We start from the raw sequence: 21,830 nt of genomic DNA, 5'->3' as shown, positions 1-21,830 counted from the left end.
CAGATTATCTCAGCTGCCAGCAGATCTGCCCAGCTGGGATGGTCCCTACAGCCAGGGGTGTTCCAGGAAATTTTGCCAATGTTGGGGATGGACAGAGGTCGACCTACTGGCATCCATGTTCATCAACAAGCTACAGCAGTTTGTGTCCCCAACAAGAGATCCTCTGGCAATCGTTGTAGATGCTCTGGTAGTTCCATGGAGCCAGTACTCCCTGGTTTATGCTTTCCCACCACTCCTTCCACATTTGATGCACAGGATTCAGAGAGGGGGAGTTCCAGTCATTCTGGTAGCACCAGCCTGACCCAGAAGGCCCTGGTTCCCAGAGATTGTGAGACTGATAATAGACGGGCCATGGATGCTCCCATGTCACCTCAGTTTACTGTCTCAAGATCCTATATTCCACCCCAATTTACAGTCTCTAAATTTGACGGCATGGCTATTGAAGCCAATGTGTTAAAGGACTGTGGCGTCTCGGGACCAGTGGTGTCTACCCTAGTGAATGCTAGAAAAGTTGTCACTAGGAATATCTATAATAAGGTCTAGAATACTTATATTGGTGTGAAGCCAAAAAAATGGCATCCTCGAAAATACGTGATTGGGAGAATTCTCTTTTCTACAGTCGTCTGTAGAAATCAAATTGGCTTTAGTACAATCAGAGGTCAAGTTTCGGCCCTATCAGTATTTTTCCAAAGGCCTTTAGCCTCCCATTCACTGATCCGAAATGTTATGCAGGGGGCAACCTGCTTGCTTTCCCCCCCATTAGATCACCTATATGTCCTTGGGACTTGAATTTGGTGCTGTCTGTGTTACAGAAACAACCATTTGAACCTATCAAGGAAATTCCATTAGACTTGATGTCACGCAAGCTATTCTTCCTGATGACCATCACCTCAGCTAGAAAGGTGTTGGCAGCCCTTTTGTGCAGGGTACCATACTTGATCCTTCACCATGACAGGGTCGTGTTACGACCTGTTCCATCCTTTTTGCCAAAAGTGGCGTCGGCCTTTCATTTAAATCGGGACATTATTTTGCCTTTTTTTTTTTTTTTTTTTTTTTTTTTTTTTTTTTTTCTCAGCCCCATTCGGCAGAAGAGAGAAGACTGCATTCTTTGGACGTTGTCCGGGCAGTCAAGGTCTGTTTGTCTAGATCTGTGGAGATCTGAGGATAAGAGTCCTTTCCTTTTTTTTTTTTTTTTTTTTTTTTTTTTTTTTTACCAAAAGGACCCAAGAAGGGATAGGCAGCTTCCATTGCCAATTGGGTCCGTCATTTGATCATTCGGGAGGGGAGAGCGAACAATGGGGTGGGACTTTAAATGAAGCACAAGGTTACGGTAGATTAGTTTGGTGATTTGATCATTCGGGTCTAAGGTCTGAAATGTAAAGCTCATTCTACCAGGGGTGTAGGCACCTCCTAGGCTTTTCACAATTGGGTATCTGGGCCTCAGATTTGTAAGTGGATGTTCGAGCAGCCGAGGACTATACTTTTTGGCCGCAGTGTACTGCAGGCTGCCGTATAAGGTCTGTTGGCTATTGTTTGGCCGGGTGACTCCCTCCCCTCAAGGCTATTGCTCCGGTATGTTCCAGCAGCTAATGAATATTAGCCTAACTGTGTCGTATGATGTATGAAAAAAAATATACCCAAACAAAATTGTCCTGCCCCCCCGAGCTTTATTATGGTGGTCTTTGATCACCTTTGCGTTTTTTTTTTTTTTTCTTTTCTTTTCTTGAGCTACCCTGTTTCCAGCAGAATACATATTGGCCTAAATTGAAGAAGAAATTACATTTTTTTTAATTTTTTGTATATGCATTATAACAAAGTGTATGTATGTGTATATATATATATATATATATATATATGTATATATGTATATATATATGTGTATATGTGTGTGTGTGTGTGTGTGTGTGTATGTATGTATGTATGTATATATATATATATATATATATATATATATATATATATATATATATATATATATATATATATATATATATATATATATATATATATATATATATATATATATATATATATATATATATATAAAAAAAGTTTTTCAAAATTGTCGCTCTTTTGTTTATACCGTATAAACAAAAAAGAGGGACAATTTAAAAAAAATATATATATTTTTAATTTGTTATAATACATATCCCAAAAAAATAAAAAAATTATTTCTTCTTCAATTTAGGCCAATATGTATTCTGCTACATATTTTTGGTAAAAAAAAATCCAATAAGTGTATATTGATTGGTTTCCACAAAAGTTTTATAGTGCCTACAAAATAGGGGATATATTTAGGGACTTTTGAAAAGTTTTTCTGGTAATGGCGGCAATCTGTGATTTTTTATTTTTTAGCAGAAGTGCAACAGTGCGGCGAGCAAATCTGACTCTTAAGTGACACTTTTTGGAAAAAAATGCACTGATCAATGTATAAATAACACTGGCAGGGAAGGGGTTATCACTAGGGGGTGATCAAGGGGTTAACTGTGTTCCCTGGGTGTGTTCTAACTGTGAAGGGGGGGGGGGCAGGCGGTGGGCTTACTGGGACAACACAGAGATCACTGTTTCTACTAGGAACAGCCGATCTCAGTGTTGTCCCCTGTCAGAACGGGGACTCGCCATGTTTACATATAGCCTTGAAAAAGTATTTATACCCCTTGACATTTTCCACATTTTGTCATGTTACAACCAAAAACGTAAATGTATTTTATGTAATAGACCAACACAAAATGGCACGTAATTGTGAAGTGGAAGGAAAATGATAAATGGTTCTCTAAATTGATTACACATATCTGAAAAGTGTGGCGTGCATTTGTATTCGGGCCCCCTTTACTCTGATACCCCTAACTAAACATTAGTGGAACCAATTGCTTTTAGAAGTCACCTAATAAATAGTTAGCCTGTGTGTAACTTAATCTCAGTATAAATAAAGCTGTTCTGTACAGCCCTCAGTTTTTTTTTTTTAAAGAACCTTTAGTGAACAAACAGCACCATGAAGGCCAAGGAACACACCAGATGGGAGGGATAAAGTTGTGGAGAAGTTTAAATCCGGGTTAGGTTGTAAAAAAAAAAATATCCTAAGCTTTGAACATCTCATGGAGAACTGTTCAGTCCATCAGCCGAAAATGGAAACAGTATGGCACAACTGCAAACCTACCAAGACATGGCAGTTCACCTAAACTGAAAGGTCAGGCAAAAAGAACATTAATCAGAAGCAGCCAAGAGGCCAATGGTGACTCTGGAGGAACTAAAGCTCAGGTGGGAGAATCTGTCCACAGTACAACTATTAGCTGTGCCCTCCACAAATCTGGTCTTTATGGAAGAGTGGCAAGAAGAAAGCAATAAGAAGTCACATTTGCAGTTTGCGAGAAGCCATGTTGGGGACACGGCAAACATGTAGAAGGTGCTCTGGTCAGATGAGACCAAAATTGAACTCTTTGGCCTAAAAACAAATGTGTGACAGAAAACGAACACTGTACATCACCCTGAACACACCATCCTCACCGTGAAACATGGGGCAGTATCATATTGGGGTGCTTTTTTTCAGCAGGGACAAAGAAGCTGGTCTGATGTTGAAGGAAAGATGGATGGTGCCAAATACAAGGCAATCTTTGGCAGATTAACAGGTTTTCTTCTAAGATTTGAGACTGGTGCAGCTGTTTACCTGCAGGACAACCACCCTAATCGTACAGCCAGAGCTACCATGGAATGGTTTCGATCAAAGCATATTCATGTGTTAGAATGGCCCAGTCAAAGTCCAGACCTAAATCTAATGGACAGAGAAAGGAACTACCAATGGGTCAAATTTCGGTGAAGTGGTCCTATCCCAATTAAACTTTACAAAAAAAGATTCCCCCCTAAATGGGTGGGATTTTGAATGAAAATGACCTAAATCTAATTTGAGAATCTGTGGCAAGACTTGAAAATTTGCTGTTCAGACACTCTCCATCCAGTCTGACGGAGCTTGGGCTAGATTGCAAAGAAGAATGGGCAAACGTGTCACTCTCCAGATGTGCAAAGCTGGTGGAGACAAAAAGGCTTGCCACTGTAATTGCACACACTTTTCACATTTATTTGCAAAAAAAGTTTGTAAACCATTTATCATTTTCCTTTTTTTGGTTGTAACATGAAAATGGGTATGAATACTTTTTCAAGGTACTGTAGGCAACCCTGGAGAAGTGGATATCAAAGGCTACCAGGGCACCATTATGTAGTTGTTGGTTTTTTGTTTTGTTTAGAACACCAACTTGGCAAGATGCCTATCTAAAGGGAATTTTGATGGGCATTGGGGGTTTTTCTCCTCTTTTCTGTACAATCTATTTGGGATGTGGTGACTGAGAACAATATTTTCTGCGATTATTGGGATTCTTTTTCCCATCAAAAGGGAAGGTTTGAGGAGTTCAAGTGTCAGGCGTAAGGAACGCGCAGAGCATATTCTGCTTTCGCTTTTCACTGCTGTTTACAAAATAAGATTTATGGCCAGTTCACACCACATGCATCTTCTGTATCAATAACACATGGGAAGTAGGTGATGTGGCTTCTGATGACATAGTTCCCACCAGAACAGTCAGTTCCAGAAAAAAAGGGGGGGGGGGACCTGGAATGCACGCGGCAGCACATTAAAAACATGTTGAAAATGTGCATGCAGAAACGGATCTGAAGTGCGTTTTTGTGGTGTGAACTGGCCCTTGTTGGATTTCAAGAGCTTCCTCACTTTATCTACCTCCCTGGCCATTAACCATTTCCCTCTCTCAGGCAGCTGCCACTTTAATGCTGGATAAGTGCTGATGGTGCTGGCAGGTACACACATACACCTCCATTGCAGGCAGAAGAAAAAACTGCCAATCCCTACAATCGGCACTCCAACACCCCAAAAGGTGTTCATCACCTTCCTTCCCTTTCACCCACTTTCAGCCTGCAGGGACCCTCTCTGCAGTACTTGTTCCCCCAGGCCCATTAGACCTTCCCGTCACCACTTTAACGCTGCTACGCCTAGTGTTTTGGTAGTGCAGGCTGGACAAAGCCTTGTACAGCTCACCGATTGATGTCAGCTCTATAATTCCTGGAGTCCGCCCCTACCACTGACCTGGGACTTCCATTGGCTCTGCCCTGATTTGAGAGGCAGTGCAGCAGGGTCACGATTCGCCATCAGATGATCGCAATTGTCAACCCTCAGTTTATTGCATATACTTCTATGTGTAATCTGTGTGCCTGTGTAGTATATGAGCGCAGTGTCGTGCATTTCTGGTATAGTTGTTTAGTCTGCAATAAAACATTCATTTATTTATGCACTCGTACAAAAGGCTCAGAAAAGGCTCCTAAGTGCACATCCACACAATGCAAAACTACCCAAATGTAGAAAAATCCCTTTTATTTCTCCTTCCTTTACCATACAGTACTTCTGCATGCTGAGAAAAATACACACTCAACAGCCCTAAATCAAAGCCATTGTACTGAGCTCTGTACATTTTCTAAATCGATTAAGACAACAGCTGAATTAGAGGACAGACATTTCTATTGATCCTGCTGGTTGTTTTTGTACCAGATCCAGGCAGCAATATATAGAAGATTGAGGAATAAATGCAAAGTTAGAGAGATGAATAACTATACCGCTATGTTAAGTGTTATCTGATTATGTGTATCACATAACCCCCGCCACCCCCACCTGACAGAGGGCATTGCTGACTGCCAATGGTTTTCAATGTTCTCACAGCTTGTAATGGTCTTTTGTTCTAGCTACGCTCCTTGTTGCTATTAATGAAATTAGGAAGAGTGCAAGGGCAAAGGGATTGTCCTTTTACGAGTATGGTATGTATGGTATGGGGTCATTTTTATTTCAAGTGCTGTCTTTATTTTTTTCTACAAGTTAATGCTGCTGTTCTTTTCAGTGATTCAGGCTCGGGACCCAAGCACCAATGTAGTCCTGATGGAAGATGCTGCTGCTGTTTTGGGGGTTATGATGGCTGCCTCCTGTATGGGGTTGACGTCACTAACTGGTAATATTTTTTTTTTTTTTTTTTTTTTTAACTATGTGGTATTCCTATTGGTATAAGTGTGTGTATATGTATATATGTATATGTATATATGTGTGTGTGTGTATATATATATATATATATATATGTATATATGTATGTGTATGTATATGTATGTATGTATATGTATGTATATGTGACAGGTGAGAGCAGCTCCACTCAAAGCGGATTTCTGCATTGTGGTTGGAGTTTACTCTTCTCAACAATTTTTGTCATCAATGTACTTGGGAAGATAATGCTCTGCTGCAGGTTACACTCTCCTCTCCGGCAGCAGGGGTAGGCTCTCTGCGGTCCTGAACCATTAGATGTGTAACACTTCAGTAATACAAAAAAAGGGAAAGGGGAGCCACTCGCCATAGAAGCCAACTTCATTGACAATCGAGATAGTGCCACATCAGCCCTAATGCATTGCTTTGATTCAGTAAATTCAAGTTGGCTTTTTATAGTGAAGGACTCGACGCTTACATTTTTGGATTACTTGGTTGCATGGATATTCTTTCATGGTTTTTGTCTCTGCACGGTCCTGTGCCGCCATGCTCGGGTGTTCAGACAGTGTTGACAGGGGAATCGGCAATTGTCTTTTTTCCGGCAGGCGGTAGAAGCTGTCCCTGCCAGGAGAAGACGGTGATTATTGCTAGCAGATATAGCAGCTGCTAGCTATAATCGCAAGAGAATCTGGCAGGCTGGTTGTACTCAAGTGATCAATCAACTTGGTACATTCAGCCTGCCCTTTAACGATTTGGCCTCTCGACTGCTTCCTGCCAAACCAGCTGAGAATCGAACAGTGTATGTTCGGCCTTAAGCTGGCCATAGATGATGCAATTTTCTTTCCTTCAACCAAGAAAAGAAAATCGCTCTATTTCTCCCATCATCATTGACTTTTTGTTATCCTTCCTGCTGCACTATAGTAGTCTGACAGTGGGAGGTTTCACAGAATGCAATGATCACTGCTGGTGGGTATTGCTGCAGGCAGCAATCGCATGAAAAGAACCTGACAGGCTGGTGGTACTGAATTTGATCAAAAATCTTCTTCAGTCACATTGCCCTGCCCATAGATGTATCGAAAATTTGCCTGGTTCTTGCTGAACAGACCGAATTTCGATCAGTCTGTGGCTGGCTTTACACTGTCGGAATGAGCAGTAAAGCACAGCTGTTGTTGCACTGCACAGCAGGAAGCAGAACCTGCATATGGAATGAATGTATAGGACTGCCTCATGTACATATATACAGTGCATCTGGAAAGTATTCACAGGGCTTCACTTTTTCCACATTTTGTTATGTTAGTCTTATTGCAAAATGGATTAAATTCATTATTTTCCTCAAAAGTCTACAAACAATACCCTATAATGACAACATTAAAGAAGTTTGTTTGAAATCTTTTCAAATTTATAAATAATAAAAAAAAATCACATGTACATAAATATTCACAGCCTTTGCTCAATCCTTTGTTGAAGCACCTTTGGCACCAATTAGAGCCCCATATCTTTTTGAGTATGATGCTACAATCTTCTTTTTTTTATTTTTTAGGCACACCTATTTTTGGGCAGTTTCTCCCATTCTTCTTTGCAGGACCTCTCAAGCTCCGTCAGGTTGACTGGGGAGCGTCGGCATACAGCCATTTTTAGATGTTCAAGTCTGGGCTCTGGCTGAGCCGCTCAAGGATATTCACAGAGTTTTCCTGTAGCCACTCCTTTGTTATCTTGGTTGTGAGCTTAGGGTCGTTGTCCTGTTGGAAGATGAATCGTTGCCCCAGTCTGAGGTCCAGAGCACTCTGGAGCAGGTTTTCATCAAGAATGTCTGTTAATTGCTACATTCATCTTTCCCTCAATCCTGACTGGTCTCCCAATTCCTGCACTGCAAAATATCCCCACAGCATGATGCTGCCACCACCATGCTTCACTGTAGGGATGGTATTGGTGTGATGAGCAGTGCCTGGTTTCCTCCAGACATGACACTTACCATTCAGGCCAAAGAATTCAATCTTTTTGTTTCATCAGATCAGAGAATTTTTATTACGAATGATCAAAGTCCTTCAGGTGCCTTTTGGCAAACTCCAGACGGGCTGTCATGTACCTTTTTACTGAGGAGTGGCTTCTGTCTGGCCACTCTACCATACAGGCCTGATTGGTGGAGTGCTGCAGAGATGTTGGTTCTTCTGGAAGGTTCTCCTCTATCAACAGCGAAACACTGAAGCTCTCTGAGTGACAGGTTCTTGTTCACCTCCCTGACTAAGGCCCTTCTCCCCCGATCACTCAGTTTTGCCAGGGTGCCCGCTCTAGGAAGAGTCCCGGTGGTTCCAAACTTCTTCCATTTATGGATGATGGAGGCCACTGCTTATTGGGACCTTCGGTGCTGCAAACATTTTTCTGTACCCTTCCCCAGATCTGTGCCTCAATACAATCCTGTCTCCGAGGTCAACAGACAATTCCTTGGACTTCATAGCTTGGTTTGTGCTCTGACATGCACTAACTGTGGGACCTTATATATGTAGCGCTGACATATTTTTGCCTATTATGTGTTTTCATGCTACAATCACAAGTCTATGGACATTTCTTTGGCTTAGTATTTGGCACCATCTAGTGGCCAAATACTGGTACTGAACTTGAATGTTTATTGCTTTGAATACATATACAGGAAGTGACTGTTTTGATTAGATGGTTGACCTTTTTTCCAAGGAGGCTTGATGACCTACCCATGAACACTTTCTCTGGCAGTGCATGCTGGGTAGGACATAAAAGGACCCAGAGCGGACATTTTAGGGCTCTTAGGATCGTGTGGCCTGCCTGTGAGGATGCCTTTCATGAGAAGGGCCCTACAGCTATTGCAGAGCATAACTCCTACAGTTTGTGTGAGTGACCTGACGGTGCCGGAGAACCAGTGACCAGATTGGAGAAATCCAGAGACACTCGTTTTGAGCACCGGAGGACCAGGTTCACCCAGCATAGCGGAATGGAGTGACCGAGCCAGTTGAAGGAGGAGCAAGCTACAGTCACCGGGCCGAATCTACTATACTGAGTTCCGATCCAGTTGGTGAGTGGGTCACAAACCACAGTTTAACTTTCATACACAGGTCTCACTGAGATTTATAGTTCCAGGAAGGAGGAGCCAAGTTACTGACACTGAGCATGTTTGAAGCCTATCTACGTTTCTGAGTTTTGTAACCTAATTACCGAAGTTACACCAGGAGCACCTTTACCTCAACTTAACTTACATTAATCTGTGGATTACAAAGAATCAAAGAATTACTTTAGCTAGCGAAGACAAGAAGATCAAAGACTAAGTACTTTAAGTGAGATCTCACGCATCGCTTTTAAAGTAGGGGGAGCTCCCAGGTATATATCTAAATATGTATATTATTTGCAATTGTTTACGTTGAAATCCGTTGTACTGTCGTTCTATGTTGGGATGACAGCACAATTACTGTAACCACCTTTTCAAACATATTCACAGTAAAATATATTTGGTTAAGTATCCAAGTGTGTGGAGTGTTTTCTCCCAGCAGGTGGAGCCAGTGAATCCTGAGGTTAAATACAGGTATATTATATTTATTGTACTGTATTGCACCACAGCTGTGTCAAGGGGACTGAGCCAATTCAGGGAGTTTCATTAGCAGAGTGCAGGCCCGAATCAAATTCCAGCAGCTCCTTCGGGGGTTAGTGCTACATATAGACAGGTGTGTATCTTTCCAAATCATGTCCAATCAACTGAATTTACCACAGGTGAACTGAAATCGAGTTGTAGAAGCATCTCAAGGATGATCAGTGGAAACAGGATGCACCTGAGCTCAATTTTGAATGGCATGGCAAAGGCTGTGAATACTTCTGTACATGTGATTTTTTTATTTTTTATTTTTGTTTTGTTTTTTTAATAAATTTGCAAAGATTTCAAACAAACTTTTTTCACGTTTTCAGTATGGGGTATTGTTTGTAGAATTTTGAGGAAAATAATGACTTTAATCACTTTGGGAATAAGGCTGTAACATAAAATGTGGAAAAAGTTAATGCCCTGAATACTTTTTGGATGCACTGTAGTTATGAATTAGAGAAAAAAATATTTAAATCAGCACATACTTAGGCTTATTTATATCAAGCACGTTTTACATATTTAATTTTAATTTCATTTTTCTTAATTCTAGTATGACTTTACTGTATTTAGTCATATAGGGCAAGTATAGATTATAGGGTAAAACTCTTAATAGAAAATAATTTTTTAATGGTGAGATGGTGTTCTTGTATCATGTGGTAGAACTATTCTCCCGTCCTGTCCTGTCCTTTTTTTCTTCTGTTGCACATCAGCGCAGGAGTGAGGCAGTTAATTCTGAAGATGCCATCTTTTTATACCAGTCTCATTCCCATCATTGGGTACAGACACCCAAGGCAAATCTTCATGAGTTATGTGTGTACTCGGCTGTTTTCTGATCTTTTAATGCTATCTTTCTCTTCATAAATCTCACCAGCCACATCTGTTAATTCTACAGACTGCAAGCACACGTCTCCTTGTTTTATTGTGCGTCACCTGTCACAGAGACAGGTTCAATTTTAAGGTTTCTAATACTTTTATCCGCTCTGCTGATCTCTAGTGTTGTCTGCTATGACTTTCCACTGACCTTCTGATCACAACAAGAAACTTCTGTGAAACTTGTTGCTAGCATTAGAAGGAATGTTCTGGATATAGAAGATGTAAATGTTTATGTTAATGTGCAGTCTGACCTAAACCAATATGTCATTGTGGTTTTTACTAGGGAACCCTTTATATGACAGCCTGGGCTCCTTGGGAGTTGGGACGCTGTTGGGAGCAGTTTCTGCTTTCCTTATCTACACCAATACAGAGGCCCTCATAGGTCGATCGATACAGCCGGAACAAGTGCAGCGTCTCATCGAACTGCTAGAAAGTGATCCTGCTGTAAGGTAGAAATTCTTAATTATGAGTTTTCACACGAACAGTATAATAATTTTCAATTACTTGTGTGTGCTCTTGATGTATCCATCGATGGGAACCTTGTGGGAAATGCAGGCATATGGAATGCTGTATTTGTGTCTATGCTCTGTATTTGCTTTTGTAGACAGTAGAAGCTGACCACTCTGAGGCATCTTTCAGGGATGTTGGTGTGTACCATGTAGAGATGGGAAGGGGAATGGCACTGTAGACCTCTCTGGTGCCCACTTAACAGGGGAAAGGAATGGTTTACAAAACTTAATTTATTACTTTCCCCCTTCCCCTCCCTCCATTAAAGCACACAGACATCCTATCCAGCTATGTCTATTGTTCCCCTTACTGTAGACAACTGTGCCTATAGCTATTCATTCAGAAACTTCAAGAGCATGTACACATAAAAGGTGGGTTGGTCATATTACATTTTTTTTTTTTTTTTTTTTTTTAATTAATATTTTCGATTTTTTTGGATTTTTGTCATTTTCAAATTTCCAAACTTTCGGAATTTTGGTTAACAGGTTTTCATTAATTTGCATATTTCCGAATTAACAAATTTAGTTGAAAAACAAATTCAGAACAAAAGAAATTGCCCATGTCTACAAATAAAGATGCTCACAATCTGTGAATTCTTTGTTGCTGCCCAGCACCGTTTTCACTCCACCACTCTAAGACATAATACAAATAATGATGAAGTGCAACTAAGTGTCTTTTTTTAACTACTTCCTGCCTGCGCTATAGCTGAAAGAGGGCTTCAGCCAGGAAACGGTCAGCCTGGCCCACCCCTGCTCTTCACTTGCCCTGCACTAAATTCCACTCGCAAAATGCGAGCAGGCGAGTGGCATTTTTGACAGCTGGATGAATTGTTTTGGCTGTCTCTTATTTTTGTTAGGAATTACAATGGAGAGATTTAATTGTCTGTTGTCAGATGAGCATCTCCACAAAGCCTTACAATAGTTGCTGCTCAGCAATCCTGATATTAAATAAGAATGCTTGCACATGAATCTCTGACCACCAGCTGCAGTGGTGCTTTGGAGAACTGTACCAGATTTGCTTTTTCTTTTTAATATATATATATATATATATATATATATATATATATATATATATATATATATATATATATATATATATATATATATATATATATATATATATATATATATATATATATATATATATAATATATTTTTGGTTTTAAAACGATTGAGGCTCAGGTCTCTTCTGTAGAAGTAAAAGTTGGATAGCCACTGAGTTAGTGAATTCTCCATCGGTTCCTATAGAATAGGCAAGTACAGTTCTGCCTCGGTTATGTCCAGAGCAGGAGTAGAGCGAGATGTTCAAGTGCGGAGATGTCTTCCCTCAACTGGTTTAGCTGAGAACTTTTAGCATACATTTTAGAAAGTTTTGTCACTTGTTTGATCCCTAAAATGTGTTTTACAGGGCTATTCATGATGTAAAAGCTACAGATATGGGAATGAGTAAAGTACGGTTTAAAGCAGAAGTGGATTTCGATGGACGGGTTGTAACCAGATTATATTTGGAAAAGCAAGATATTGACCAAATGCTTCAGGTAAGTTTTAATAGAATTGAATTCCTTAAACCTAGCATTTATATAAATGTTTTGAGGAACTCAAGACAAGCCCATAGGACAGGCAATATGTGTGGCGCTTTCAGTTATTGGCCAGCAGTCCAGTCAAGGATTTTTCCACCATGTATTCCCAGTGGTTTATACACTAATTTGTAGCCATTGAACTTGGGTTGTGTTCAGATCTAAAAAAACAAAAAAAAAACAAACACAAACAAAACTTGCATCCTTTAGAACAGGGGTCAGCAACCTTTTTCCACTTAAAAGCCGGATTCAATCTATGTGAATGCATGGAGGGCCACATTCACTGCTAATAATAATGTTTGGGGGAGGGTGGTACGGGGGGGGAGGGGGGAGATACAGAGCTGGCTGGATGAGGGGGGACCGGACAGAAGTGGCTGTGAATGGGGGCTACAGAGGTGACTGGGAGGTACAGAGGTGGCTGTAGACTGGGTCCAGACAATATTAAAGATGGCCCTGAATATTCCATATCTGCAAAAGTGTCATGATAAAACTGCAGCTATATACCTCGGCACTCAGATTACTCGCCGCCTCTCTATTCCTCGTCTGACAATTCGACGGGTGGGCCCGAGAATGAAGTCAGGCAGGGAGGAGAGAGGCAGCAAGTAATCTGAGTGCCGCTCTTAATGAGGTATATAGCTGCAGTTTTATCATATTACAGACACTTTTGCAGATAACCGTATTAAACATCCAAACGCTTGTCCGCGGGTCGGGTGCCCGTGAATTAATCATGGGCACTGACGGGCCGTAGATTTAGCGGCGGGCTGCCGACCCCTGCTTTAGAACCTTTTTACTCCAACTGGCCCATATGAAGGGAACACTTGCCTTCCTCTTTGCTTTGCTTTAAATTCTTTTAAGGCAACTTAAACTATTAGGACTAGATCCTGTGGTAGACTCTTCCTACATTTTTTTTTTTTTTTTTTTTAAACAGCTCTCACAGTAAAGAAGCCTTTCGGTATATGGAGGTAAACCCTTTCCTACAGTCTGTATATTACCTTGCCGAGGGTACATTAATCTTCCACTTAACCTAGAAGCCAACCCAGTGCACTAATGCTACTAGTCAGACCAAGCTGGCACTGAGCTTCAGTCCCAATTAATGATGAGGCCAATCAATTTGCGTCTTATTAATTTGTTTTAATAGGTCAATAAGGATATAGTGATTACATGAAGTCTGGGGGCTTTAATCATATAACTTCAGCCTGCAGATGGCAGTGTGCCCCTATTTAACACTGTAATTGTCAGATACAATTATAGTATTAAAATAATTAAATATTTATATCTTGCATCGTTTTTTTTTATTAAAATGGTGTACCAAATAAAAGCAGTGTACATTAGTGTTATGTTTTTAGAAAACGATGAATATTTCTGCTGCTTATGGAGTCCTTATGCTTGTAGCTTTTATACATGTGAGCATATTTAAAGAAGTTACTGGTTATTGGCCAATTTTCACCTGATGTATTGTAGGTAATGGTGATGATGGGCAAAGACAAAGCCATTAAAGTGGAACTTTAGTCAGAAAATTAAGTCCTGCTAGATAACTTCAGGATGGCCCCTTTTGCAGGTATAGCTATTGTTTTTACTTAAAAAATAAGTGCCTAGTACTGTTTAAAATTCAGTAATATACTGTTTCGGTCTGCACATGCTCAGTTGCTCTTCATTTTTTGGCATTTTTAAGCACTGTTGAGTTTGTAGAGGGCAGTCAGCAGTTACACATACTGTTAATATTAGGACACTTGCCTGTCCTGGAATCCAGCGATGTCGGCACCCCAGCTGATGTTTCCGTCGGCTCTCGGGTGCTGCTGCTGCCTTTCTTGGTAAGGGAAACCAGCAGTGAAGCCTTTCCGCTGCACAGCCGTTCCCTATTGTGCATGCGCAAAGCGAGCTGAGCTTTGTGAATGGCTCGGCCGCTGGAGAAGGATAAGTGGGCCAAACGTCCAAGTGATCCTGCCGTGGAAAAATCTCTTGGAAGCGGGGATGTGTACCTGTCAAAACAGGTTATTCATGTGGAATGTATGTTCCCTGCTAAAGAGCGTTATTTTTATTTTTTTTATCACATTGTTATGGGTAAAGTTCTACTTTAACCTTATTGAGCAAACACAAAAAAATAATCTACAAGTCTGGTTTTTGACAAACTAGTTTGTTTCATGTGTGAAAGCCATTATCTCACTTATTTTCCAGGAAATTCATCAGGTGAAGACCCCAGAAGATTTAGAGGCTTTTATGCTTAAACACGGGGAGAACATTATTGACATGTTGGGGGCTGAAGTAGACAGACTTGAAAAGGATTTAAAGGTAAGAGCATAGTGTCATAGATGAAGGCACATCATTACAATGGAGGTCAAGGGTATATGTCTTTTTAGGGCGAAAGTGTCCTGTCCATTTTAACCACTTCAGCCCCGGACGATTTGGCTGCAGAATGACCAGGCCATTTTTTTGCAATTGGGCTATGCAACGCTTTAACTGACAATTGCGCGGATCATTCGACATTGCACTCAAACAAAATTGACGTCCCCCCACAAACAGAGCTTTCTTTTGTGCTGTTTTTATTTTTTGTGCTATAAACAAAATTAGAGCGACAATTTTGAAATAAAAAAACAATTTTGTACTTTTTTGCTGTAATAAATATCCCCCTTTTTTTCCTTTTTGCTTTAAAAAAATAATAAAAAATTAATTTTTAAACACAATAAGCGTATATTGATTGGTTTGCACAAAAGTTATAGCGTCTACAAAATAGGGGATAGATTTATAGCATTTTAAAAAAATTTTTTTTACTAGTAATGGCGACGATCTGCAATTTTTTATCGTTTCTGCGACATCATAAAGGGAACACAATTTTGAAACATTTTTGGCACCATTGGCATTTTATAGAGTGATCAGTGCTATAAAATGCATTGATTACGGTAAAAATTTCATTGGCAGTGAACGGGTTAACACTAGGGGGCAATCAAGGGGTTAACTGTGGAAGGTGATCCTAACTGAAGGGGGAGGGGACTGACTAGAGGAAGTGACAGATCGTGGTTCCTAGCTAATAAGAACACACCATCTGTCATTCCTCTCGGAAAAAATCATAGATTTGTGTGTTTACACACACACACACACACACACTTCCGTGTTCTGTCCCTCGTGCTCGCGATCGCTCGTAGCCAGCGGTCATCACGACCGTCTGCCACGAGCATCGGGACCCCCGCTGTGCGCCTGCGATCCCTTGAGCCAACGTATAGCTACAACAGTTCGTGGGATGCTGACCTGCCGCAGTATAATGACGGCGGCTGGTTGGCAAGCAGTTTACCAATAAGATCTTAGCTGCCTTTTCTATGCTCATTTGGCTGAAATGTGATTGGCTGCTTCGGGCAGCACACATACTGTACTTTTCTTTTCTTGTCTCTATTTCAAGCATTGCTGATTTATATTGAATTTCACTTTTAAATATGTCTGTTGTTACTAGACCCCAAAGTCCCCAGTTATGCAACTCAAGATTAAATGAACCGCTTATTTTTTTTCGACATCCAATTCCATGTTTCTGCGACAGACTTTGCTCCTTCTAATTTATAGTTGCTAATTTCCTCACTATTCAACTTGTCAGCTCCCCGGAGAGTTTATTTTCAGTTTTGTGTGCATGTGTTTTGCCATGCTGTGCTCACACAGTATTTTTTAAGAATCCTCCTACATTTAGGAAGTTCTCTCTGTAATTGAATTTTGGTCTTCTTTCCTAGTATGGCAAATGTAGCTCTGAAATGACTTTCCCTCGCTTTAATAACTACACAGTGATTACAAATATAATGTGCTGAATACATCTATAGAAACAGATTACTCTGCTATTTAATAAGACGCTGCATAGATCAGTGAAGTGCAATAACAGCCCAACCTCTTCTCAAAATGACTGAAACAACAATTGCATCCCCTAGAAAAATAGAAAACAAAACAATGGTGTATGGTCCATGATGCATTTTTTTTGCACTGACTTTTTAGGACACGCTTTTGGGGTTTAAGCCATACACTACACTGTTTGGACCAAGAAGAAGGGAAACATGAAAGCTTGCTGTAAAATTTTTAATTTTTGTTGCCAATACAAGTACAATAATACGGCTACAATCACCCCTAGAGACCAGTTTGACTGGTTTGTTTGTCGTCATCAGTCATCTTGATGCTATGTTTCACGAAACATTACCTTTTTAATTCATTAAAGTGTAACGCCACCACTAAAAATCTCCTTATATCCATGATCTACAATGCATGGATTTTAGCAATTTTAATTACATTCTATATTCGTTCTTCCTTGCTGAATACTGCAGGTCTTCCTCCTACAAACACGTTTTCAGCCCCAGTCTTGTTAGCCAGTTACATGTGTTGGATGTTAAATTTTTGGTGTTTTGTGTACACTAACAGGAGTTGGGCATACAATGCCTCCAACTTGAAATGCTTATAAAGGCGCTTTCTTTATCATACATCACGGGACACAGAGCAGCCATAACTGGGTTATACGCCACCTATTGGTGAATGGACACAGGTAAATGAATCAAACAAGAAGTCCTCCCCTATATAACCCCTTCTACAGAGGAAGTACCTCATTTTTTTGGCAGTGTCTGTTAGGTGAATGGTCACTGATGTGATATGTGCTCCTTGGAGTGTACTTGGAGGTCTGGACGGTTCTATTAGGAATCATGGACTTCAATCAGATCCATTCGAAAAAGCTATCAGCCAAAATGAATGGTACCCGAGCCTCATTGGAAGGAGAGAAGATTCTTTTGAGGTTTGCCTGTAATGCAGCCTTATGACACTGCACCGCTCTCAGGTTCAGTGATCTGGTAGTGTCCACAACGCCCCCCCCAAATGGACAGTGATGTTAGATGCATCTGAGCCACTGTGATGTTTGGCATTGCAGAATTTTCCTTCTGTTTCAGGTTCTGTCCATTTAGTGTTGATCTCCTGCGAGAGGTAGGTATTGAGGTCTATAGTCGTCCAATGGCGCATATCTTCATGTACCGATTTTTTTTTTATTTATTTTTATTTTTTTCTGGATTTATCAAGGGTTTTTGCAAATTGCAGCGCAAAGGCGTGTTTTTTTTTTTTTTTTTGTTACTCTGCTCTTTGGGCTGGCCACAGCTCCGAGGGGTCATGAAGCTCCAAGCCCAGTACTGGCCTTGCTGAAAATGCAGATGTGCCAATCTAAGTTTGCCTCAATAATCTTTGTTCAGGAAGCAATCTGTTCCAGATTTTCCTTCGATACATTTCTTCAGGAGGAAGTTGTATCTAGGTCAAGGCACGTTCCTTACTTAGTCCTACTCTAGGTCTTTGGTAGAGGATCATTGTGTCTGGGACAAAAGTCTCACGGCAATAGGGGCAGATGCACTGGTAACACCTTTGCGACCAGTTCTCCCTTATTAGATGCTTTTCCTCTGTTTCGACTTCTCACATCTTTTGTGAAGAATCTGGGAGGTGGTAACATTAAGTGTTAGACAAATTGGCCTAGGAGGGCTTGCTACGCTGACATGGCGAGTCTTGTGGGGCTCGCTCCTTGAACACTCCCAGACCTAATGGTCTTTAGTCCTGTATTTCAACACTGTTTAGCCCTGGAAGCTGGTTTCAGGGAACCTTGATTACAGGACTTGGAAATGTTTTGCCTGGGGGAAGCCAGGAAGTGTCACTCACAGGAATGAGTGGGAAAGGTTCTTATCTTTCTCCCGTCAGTAGGGTAAAGGAGATTGGCCTTAAGCACCATTAAGGGTTCGAGTTCACCCCAATCCATTTTTTCCAGAGGCCATTGGTTTTTCACTCCTGGATTCATACTTCATACAGCAAGTAGTGTAGATGGTCCCACATGTCAGGCCACTCTTGTGTCCATGGGACTGGGATTCCCTCTTGGCTATCTTTGCAGAGGCCATTTTTGAACCAATTGGGAGACTGTTAGTCCCTTATCTCATAAGATGGCTTCTATGGTTGCTATCACTTCATTAAATGGAGTGTCAGAGCTGGCGGTTCTTTCATGCAAGGAGCCATTCTTGGTCACACATAAGGTGATGTTGCATCCTAATCTATCTCTATTGCCTAGAGTGGTTTCTAGTTTTCACTTGAATCAGGACAGTATCTTGCTTTTTATATTTTTCTTCTAATCCACAGTCAGTCGAAAAAATCTAAAGGTAGTTCAGACGCTCAGGGTCTACTTGAGTTGTCAGCACAGGTCAGGAATCCTGATTTGTGCAGCCAGAAGAGCCCAGGAAGGGCAGACGGCATCCAGGTTAAATGTTTAGCAGTGGATCTGGCAGTTTATCAATAATGCGGAAGACTGATGTTCTGCTTGTATTGGCAGAAGGTCCCAAGAAGAACAGACAGCATCTAAGTTGACTATTTTCGCCAAGTGATTGTTCAGGAATCTGGATTAAGGGTTAAGGCTCCGCCTTTTCCAGAAGAATGAGTGCTTTATGGGAAGTTCATCATCAAGCATCGATTGCTCAGATTTGCAAGGCTGCTACTTGGTCTTCACTAGGTTTTATCCAGTGAATGTTGGGACTCAGGAGGATGTTGTGTTTGGACGCAGTGTACTGCAGGCAGCAATATAGATACTGTTGTTCTAATGGGGGTTTTTTTTTTTTTGTCATAATGGGTTCCCTCCCCTCAAAAGCATTGCTTGGTCCCAGTTAGTTATTATGGCTGCTCTCTGTCCCGTGATGTACGATAAAGAAATTAGGATTTTTTTTTTCTACACCTTACCTGTAAAATACTTTTCTTGGAGTACATCACGGGACACAGAGATCCCTCCCCCCTTGTTTAGGAAGTTTATTGCTTGCTACAAAACTTCCTGTGTAGGAGGGGTTATATAGGGGAGGATTTCTTTTTTGATTTAACCATGTCCATTAACCAATAGGTGGCGTGTAACCCAGTTAGTTATTATGGCTGCTCTGTGTCCTGTGATGTACTCCAAGAAAAGGATTTTACATGTAAGCTGTAGAAAAAAAATCCTAATATTCCTTGTTTTAGGTGTAATCATGAAAATTACTCTTTTAGGCCCACACGATCTGCCGGTGCATTTTTCAGGCGGATCCGAGCAGGCCACCCATTAACTTTTTTGAGCGGGTGCATATCAGCGGAGATGTGTCCGCTGACGCTCGCTTGCCATCCAATCCAACCAGATCCGCTCAAAACAGACGTTCGCCATCCATCCAGTGGATCAGATGAAAACTGACAGTCTGTTTTAATCCGATCTCCCCATAGAGAACAGCGAGGCTCTGACAGGTCTGTCCCTTCACAGTGAGCGGAGACGAACCTGTCATCCACCTGCTCAGCGGGGATCAATGGAGGGATCTCCCGCTGAGCTAGCGGAATCCTTCCAACAGATCCTCTCTGTGTACACTCAGCCTTATGTTCCAGTGACTAACTGTACATCCAAAGCCCCTTGTGTGCAATACAGATACAACCTCATTAAACAAGCGGTATATACTTCCACTTGCATACAACTCTGAAGGTCGAACCCAAATCCTGCAATAATGCGCACATCTAGTACAGGCTGCCTATTCGGCTCTTCTCTCCAGCTTCCAGTGAAGTTCCTCCTGTTGATGAGACTCCCCCTTGTCATGCAGCCATGAAAAAGTAGAACCTCTACAATTATTTGGACAGTTATGTGATGGGACCAAAGACTCAAAGTAGAATTCCAGCTTAACCCTAACTACTCTTGTCCCCTTACCCCTCCTAACACCAATTCTTACTAATTAATGTAAGAAAGATGTACATGCCTACTTTCAGACCGCTCCAGTTTGTTTACGTGATCCTAATCCCCTGTGTCAACCAGCGTGGCTGCAGGCAAGGAGGGAAAGCAGACAATTGATGGGCCATAATAAGCCTATGAGTGACGTCACGACTGAAGGCTTTACTAGCCATTGCTGGCGCTCTCCTCTCCTCCGTAGCCGCCACTGGCGAACATGGGAGATCATGTGACTGGACCAAAGCTGGCTGATAGGCAAGTATCTTTATACAGAGTTGATAAGAGGGCTAAGGGAACATTTAGACGTTAGGGTTACGCTGAAATTCCACTTTAATATCAATGCTATCTTTCAACCCCCACAAACAAATCGCTTTTTTTTTTTTTTTTTACTTAAATGTGTGGTCACACCAGATCCCTAGTCCCTAGTCTTTCATCTTCTGGACTGCAGAGTGGAAGGGTTTCTTCTTTCTGCATGCCCACATCATTGTCTGGGTGACCTGAACACTTTCCATTGGTTCTCCAACGGTAATGGATCTCTCAAGCTCCAGAAGACTGCAGGGGTGTAATGATGTCACAATGGGGGGGGGGGGGGTCCTGCTGGCGGTGGGGTCCAGACTGCAGCACTGGATTCACTATCTCCACTCCCAGAGGAGGTGCCGGTGTGGCTCATGTAACACCGGACTAGGTTAAGTTAAAAGAACCATGAAGGGCTTTTTAAAAATAAAATAAAAACCTCTTGTTTAATAATGGGAGCAGGAAGCCGGAGAGGCATGAGGGTACTAAGGGTAATAAACCCCAGGTGCAAAGATACCAGCTTGAACTCAAATAGAAATCTAATGTTTTGAAGGTTATTAGTATTGTTGGCTTATACACTTTGGTGCATAGGATAGGTTCATGTTAAAGCTGTGGTTCTATGCATGTTATAAATATCGTTTTTGAAAACATACATTTACATTTGTGTAATTGGCACAAATTTCGGATAATAACAGTTTTGATACCATATGTTTTGCCATGTAAATGGACTTGACATCCAAAGGTTGTAGTGTAAAATTGTTAACAAATCACTTTTTAAATCTAAAGTATCTTTATATACAGAGTTTTAAATCGTAACAAGATCTCATCAATGATTTAATGTCTTCTCTTTTAGCAGCACAAGTGCTTAGATAGCTGCACCAACACTTCTGTTTATTTTTGTCATTAGTTTTTCACATTTTCCATAATGATTTATTTAACTGGTGTAATCGAGATGCAGCTCTGCTCCATCTGAATGAGCATTAGACCGTGCAAAGCCTAATGTGTCTGCTACAACTGTGTCTAGAGTGGTTAGTCTGCCCATGTTCAGACATTTGTAGTTTTCTTTGGCTTGGGAGGTGCAAGTCTAGCATGACAAGTTCTTTATTGGGGAACAGGCAGCTGGAGGAAAACTTCTCCTTCTACCCTATTTTAATCACCCCTTTGCATGCACTATCCACAATTCCCCCTAGTTTTAGGGGCCTGGTCATTTCAAATGTTTGTCCTATTTTAAAAAAAAATGTTATATTATTGTAATAGGCCAAGCAGCACC

General features: G+C 41.1%; 1 protein-coding gene across 2 annotated transcripts in view; it reads left to right on the top strand.

Annotated features, from left to right (window-relative positions):
* SLC30A9 (solute carrier family 30 member 9) overlaps positions 1 to 21,830 on the top strand; it is a 134,519-nt gene that overhangs the window by 100,150 nt on the left and 12,539 nt on the right. For both annotated transcript variants that reach the window (XM_077477562.1, XM_077477563.1), the window contains exons 13-17: positions 5,737 to 5,808; positions 5,889 to 5,996; positions 10,774 to 10,939; positions 12,405 to 12,534; positions 14,749 to 14,862. In XM_077477562.1, the coding sequence (XP_077333688.1) occupies positions 5,737 to 5,808; positions 5,889 to 5,996; positions 10,774 to 10,939; positions 12,405 to 12,534; positions 14,749 to 14,862 (590 nt within the window). The remainder of the gene's footprint in view (positions 1 to 5,736; positions 5,809 to 5,888; positions 5,997 to 10,773; positions 10,940 to 12,404; positions 12,535 to 14,748; positions 14,863 to 21,830) is intronic.

The sequence above is a fragment of the Lithobates pipiens genome, unplaced genomic scaffold, assembly GCF_037356315.1.
Source record: "Lithobates pipiens isolate NorthernLeopardFrog02 unplaced genomic scaffold, aLitPip1_a1.2 Scaffold_13, whole genome shotgun sequence".
NCBI classification, from domain to species: domain Eukaryota; kingdom Metazoa; phylum Chordata; class Amphibia; order Anura; family Ranidae; genus Lithobates; species Lithobates pipiens.
The sequence above is the reverse complement of the archived record's forward strand: the minus strand, read 5'-3'. Positions and strand labels throughout refer to the sequence as shown.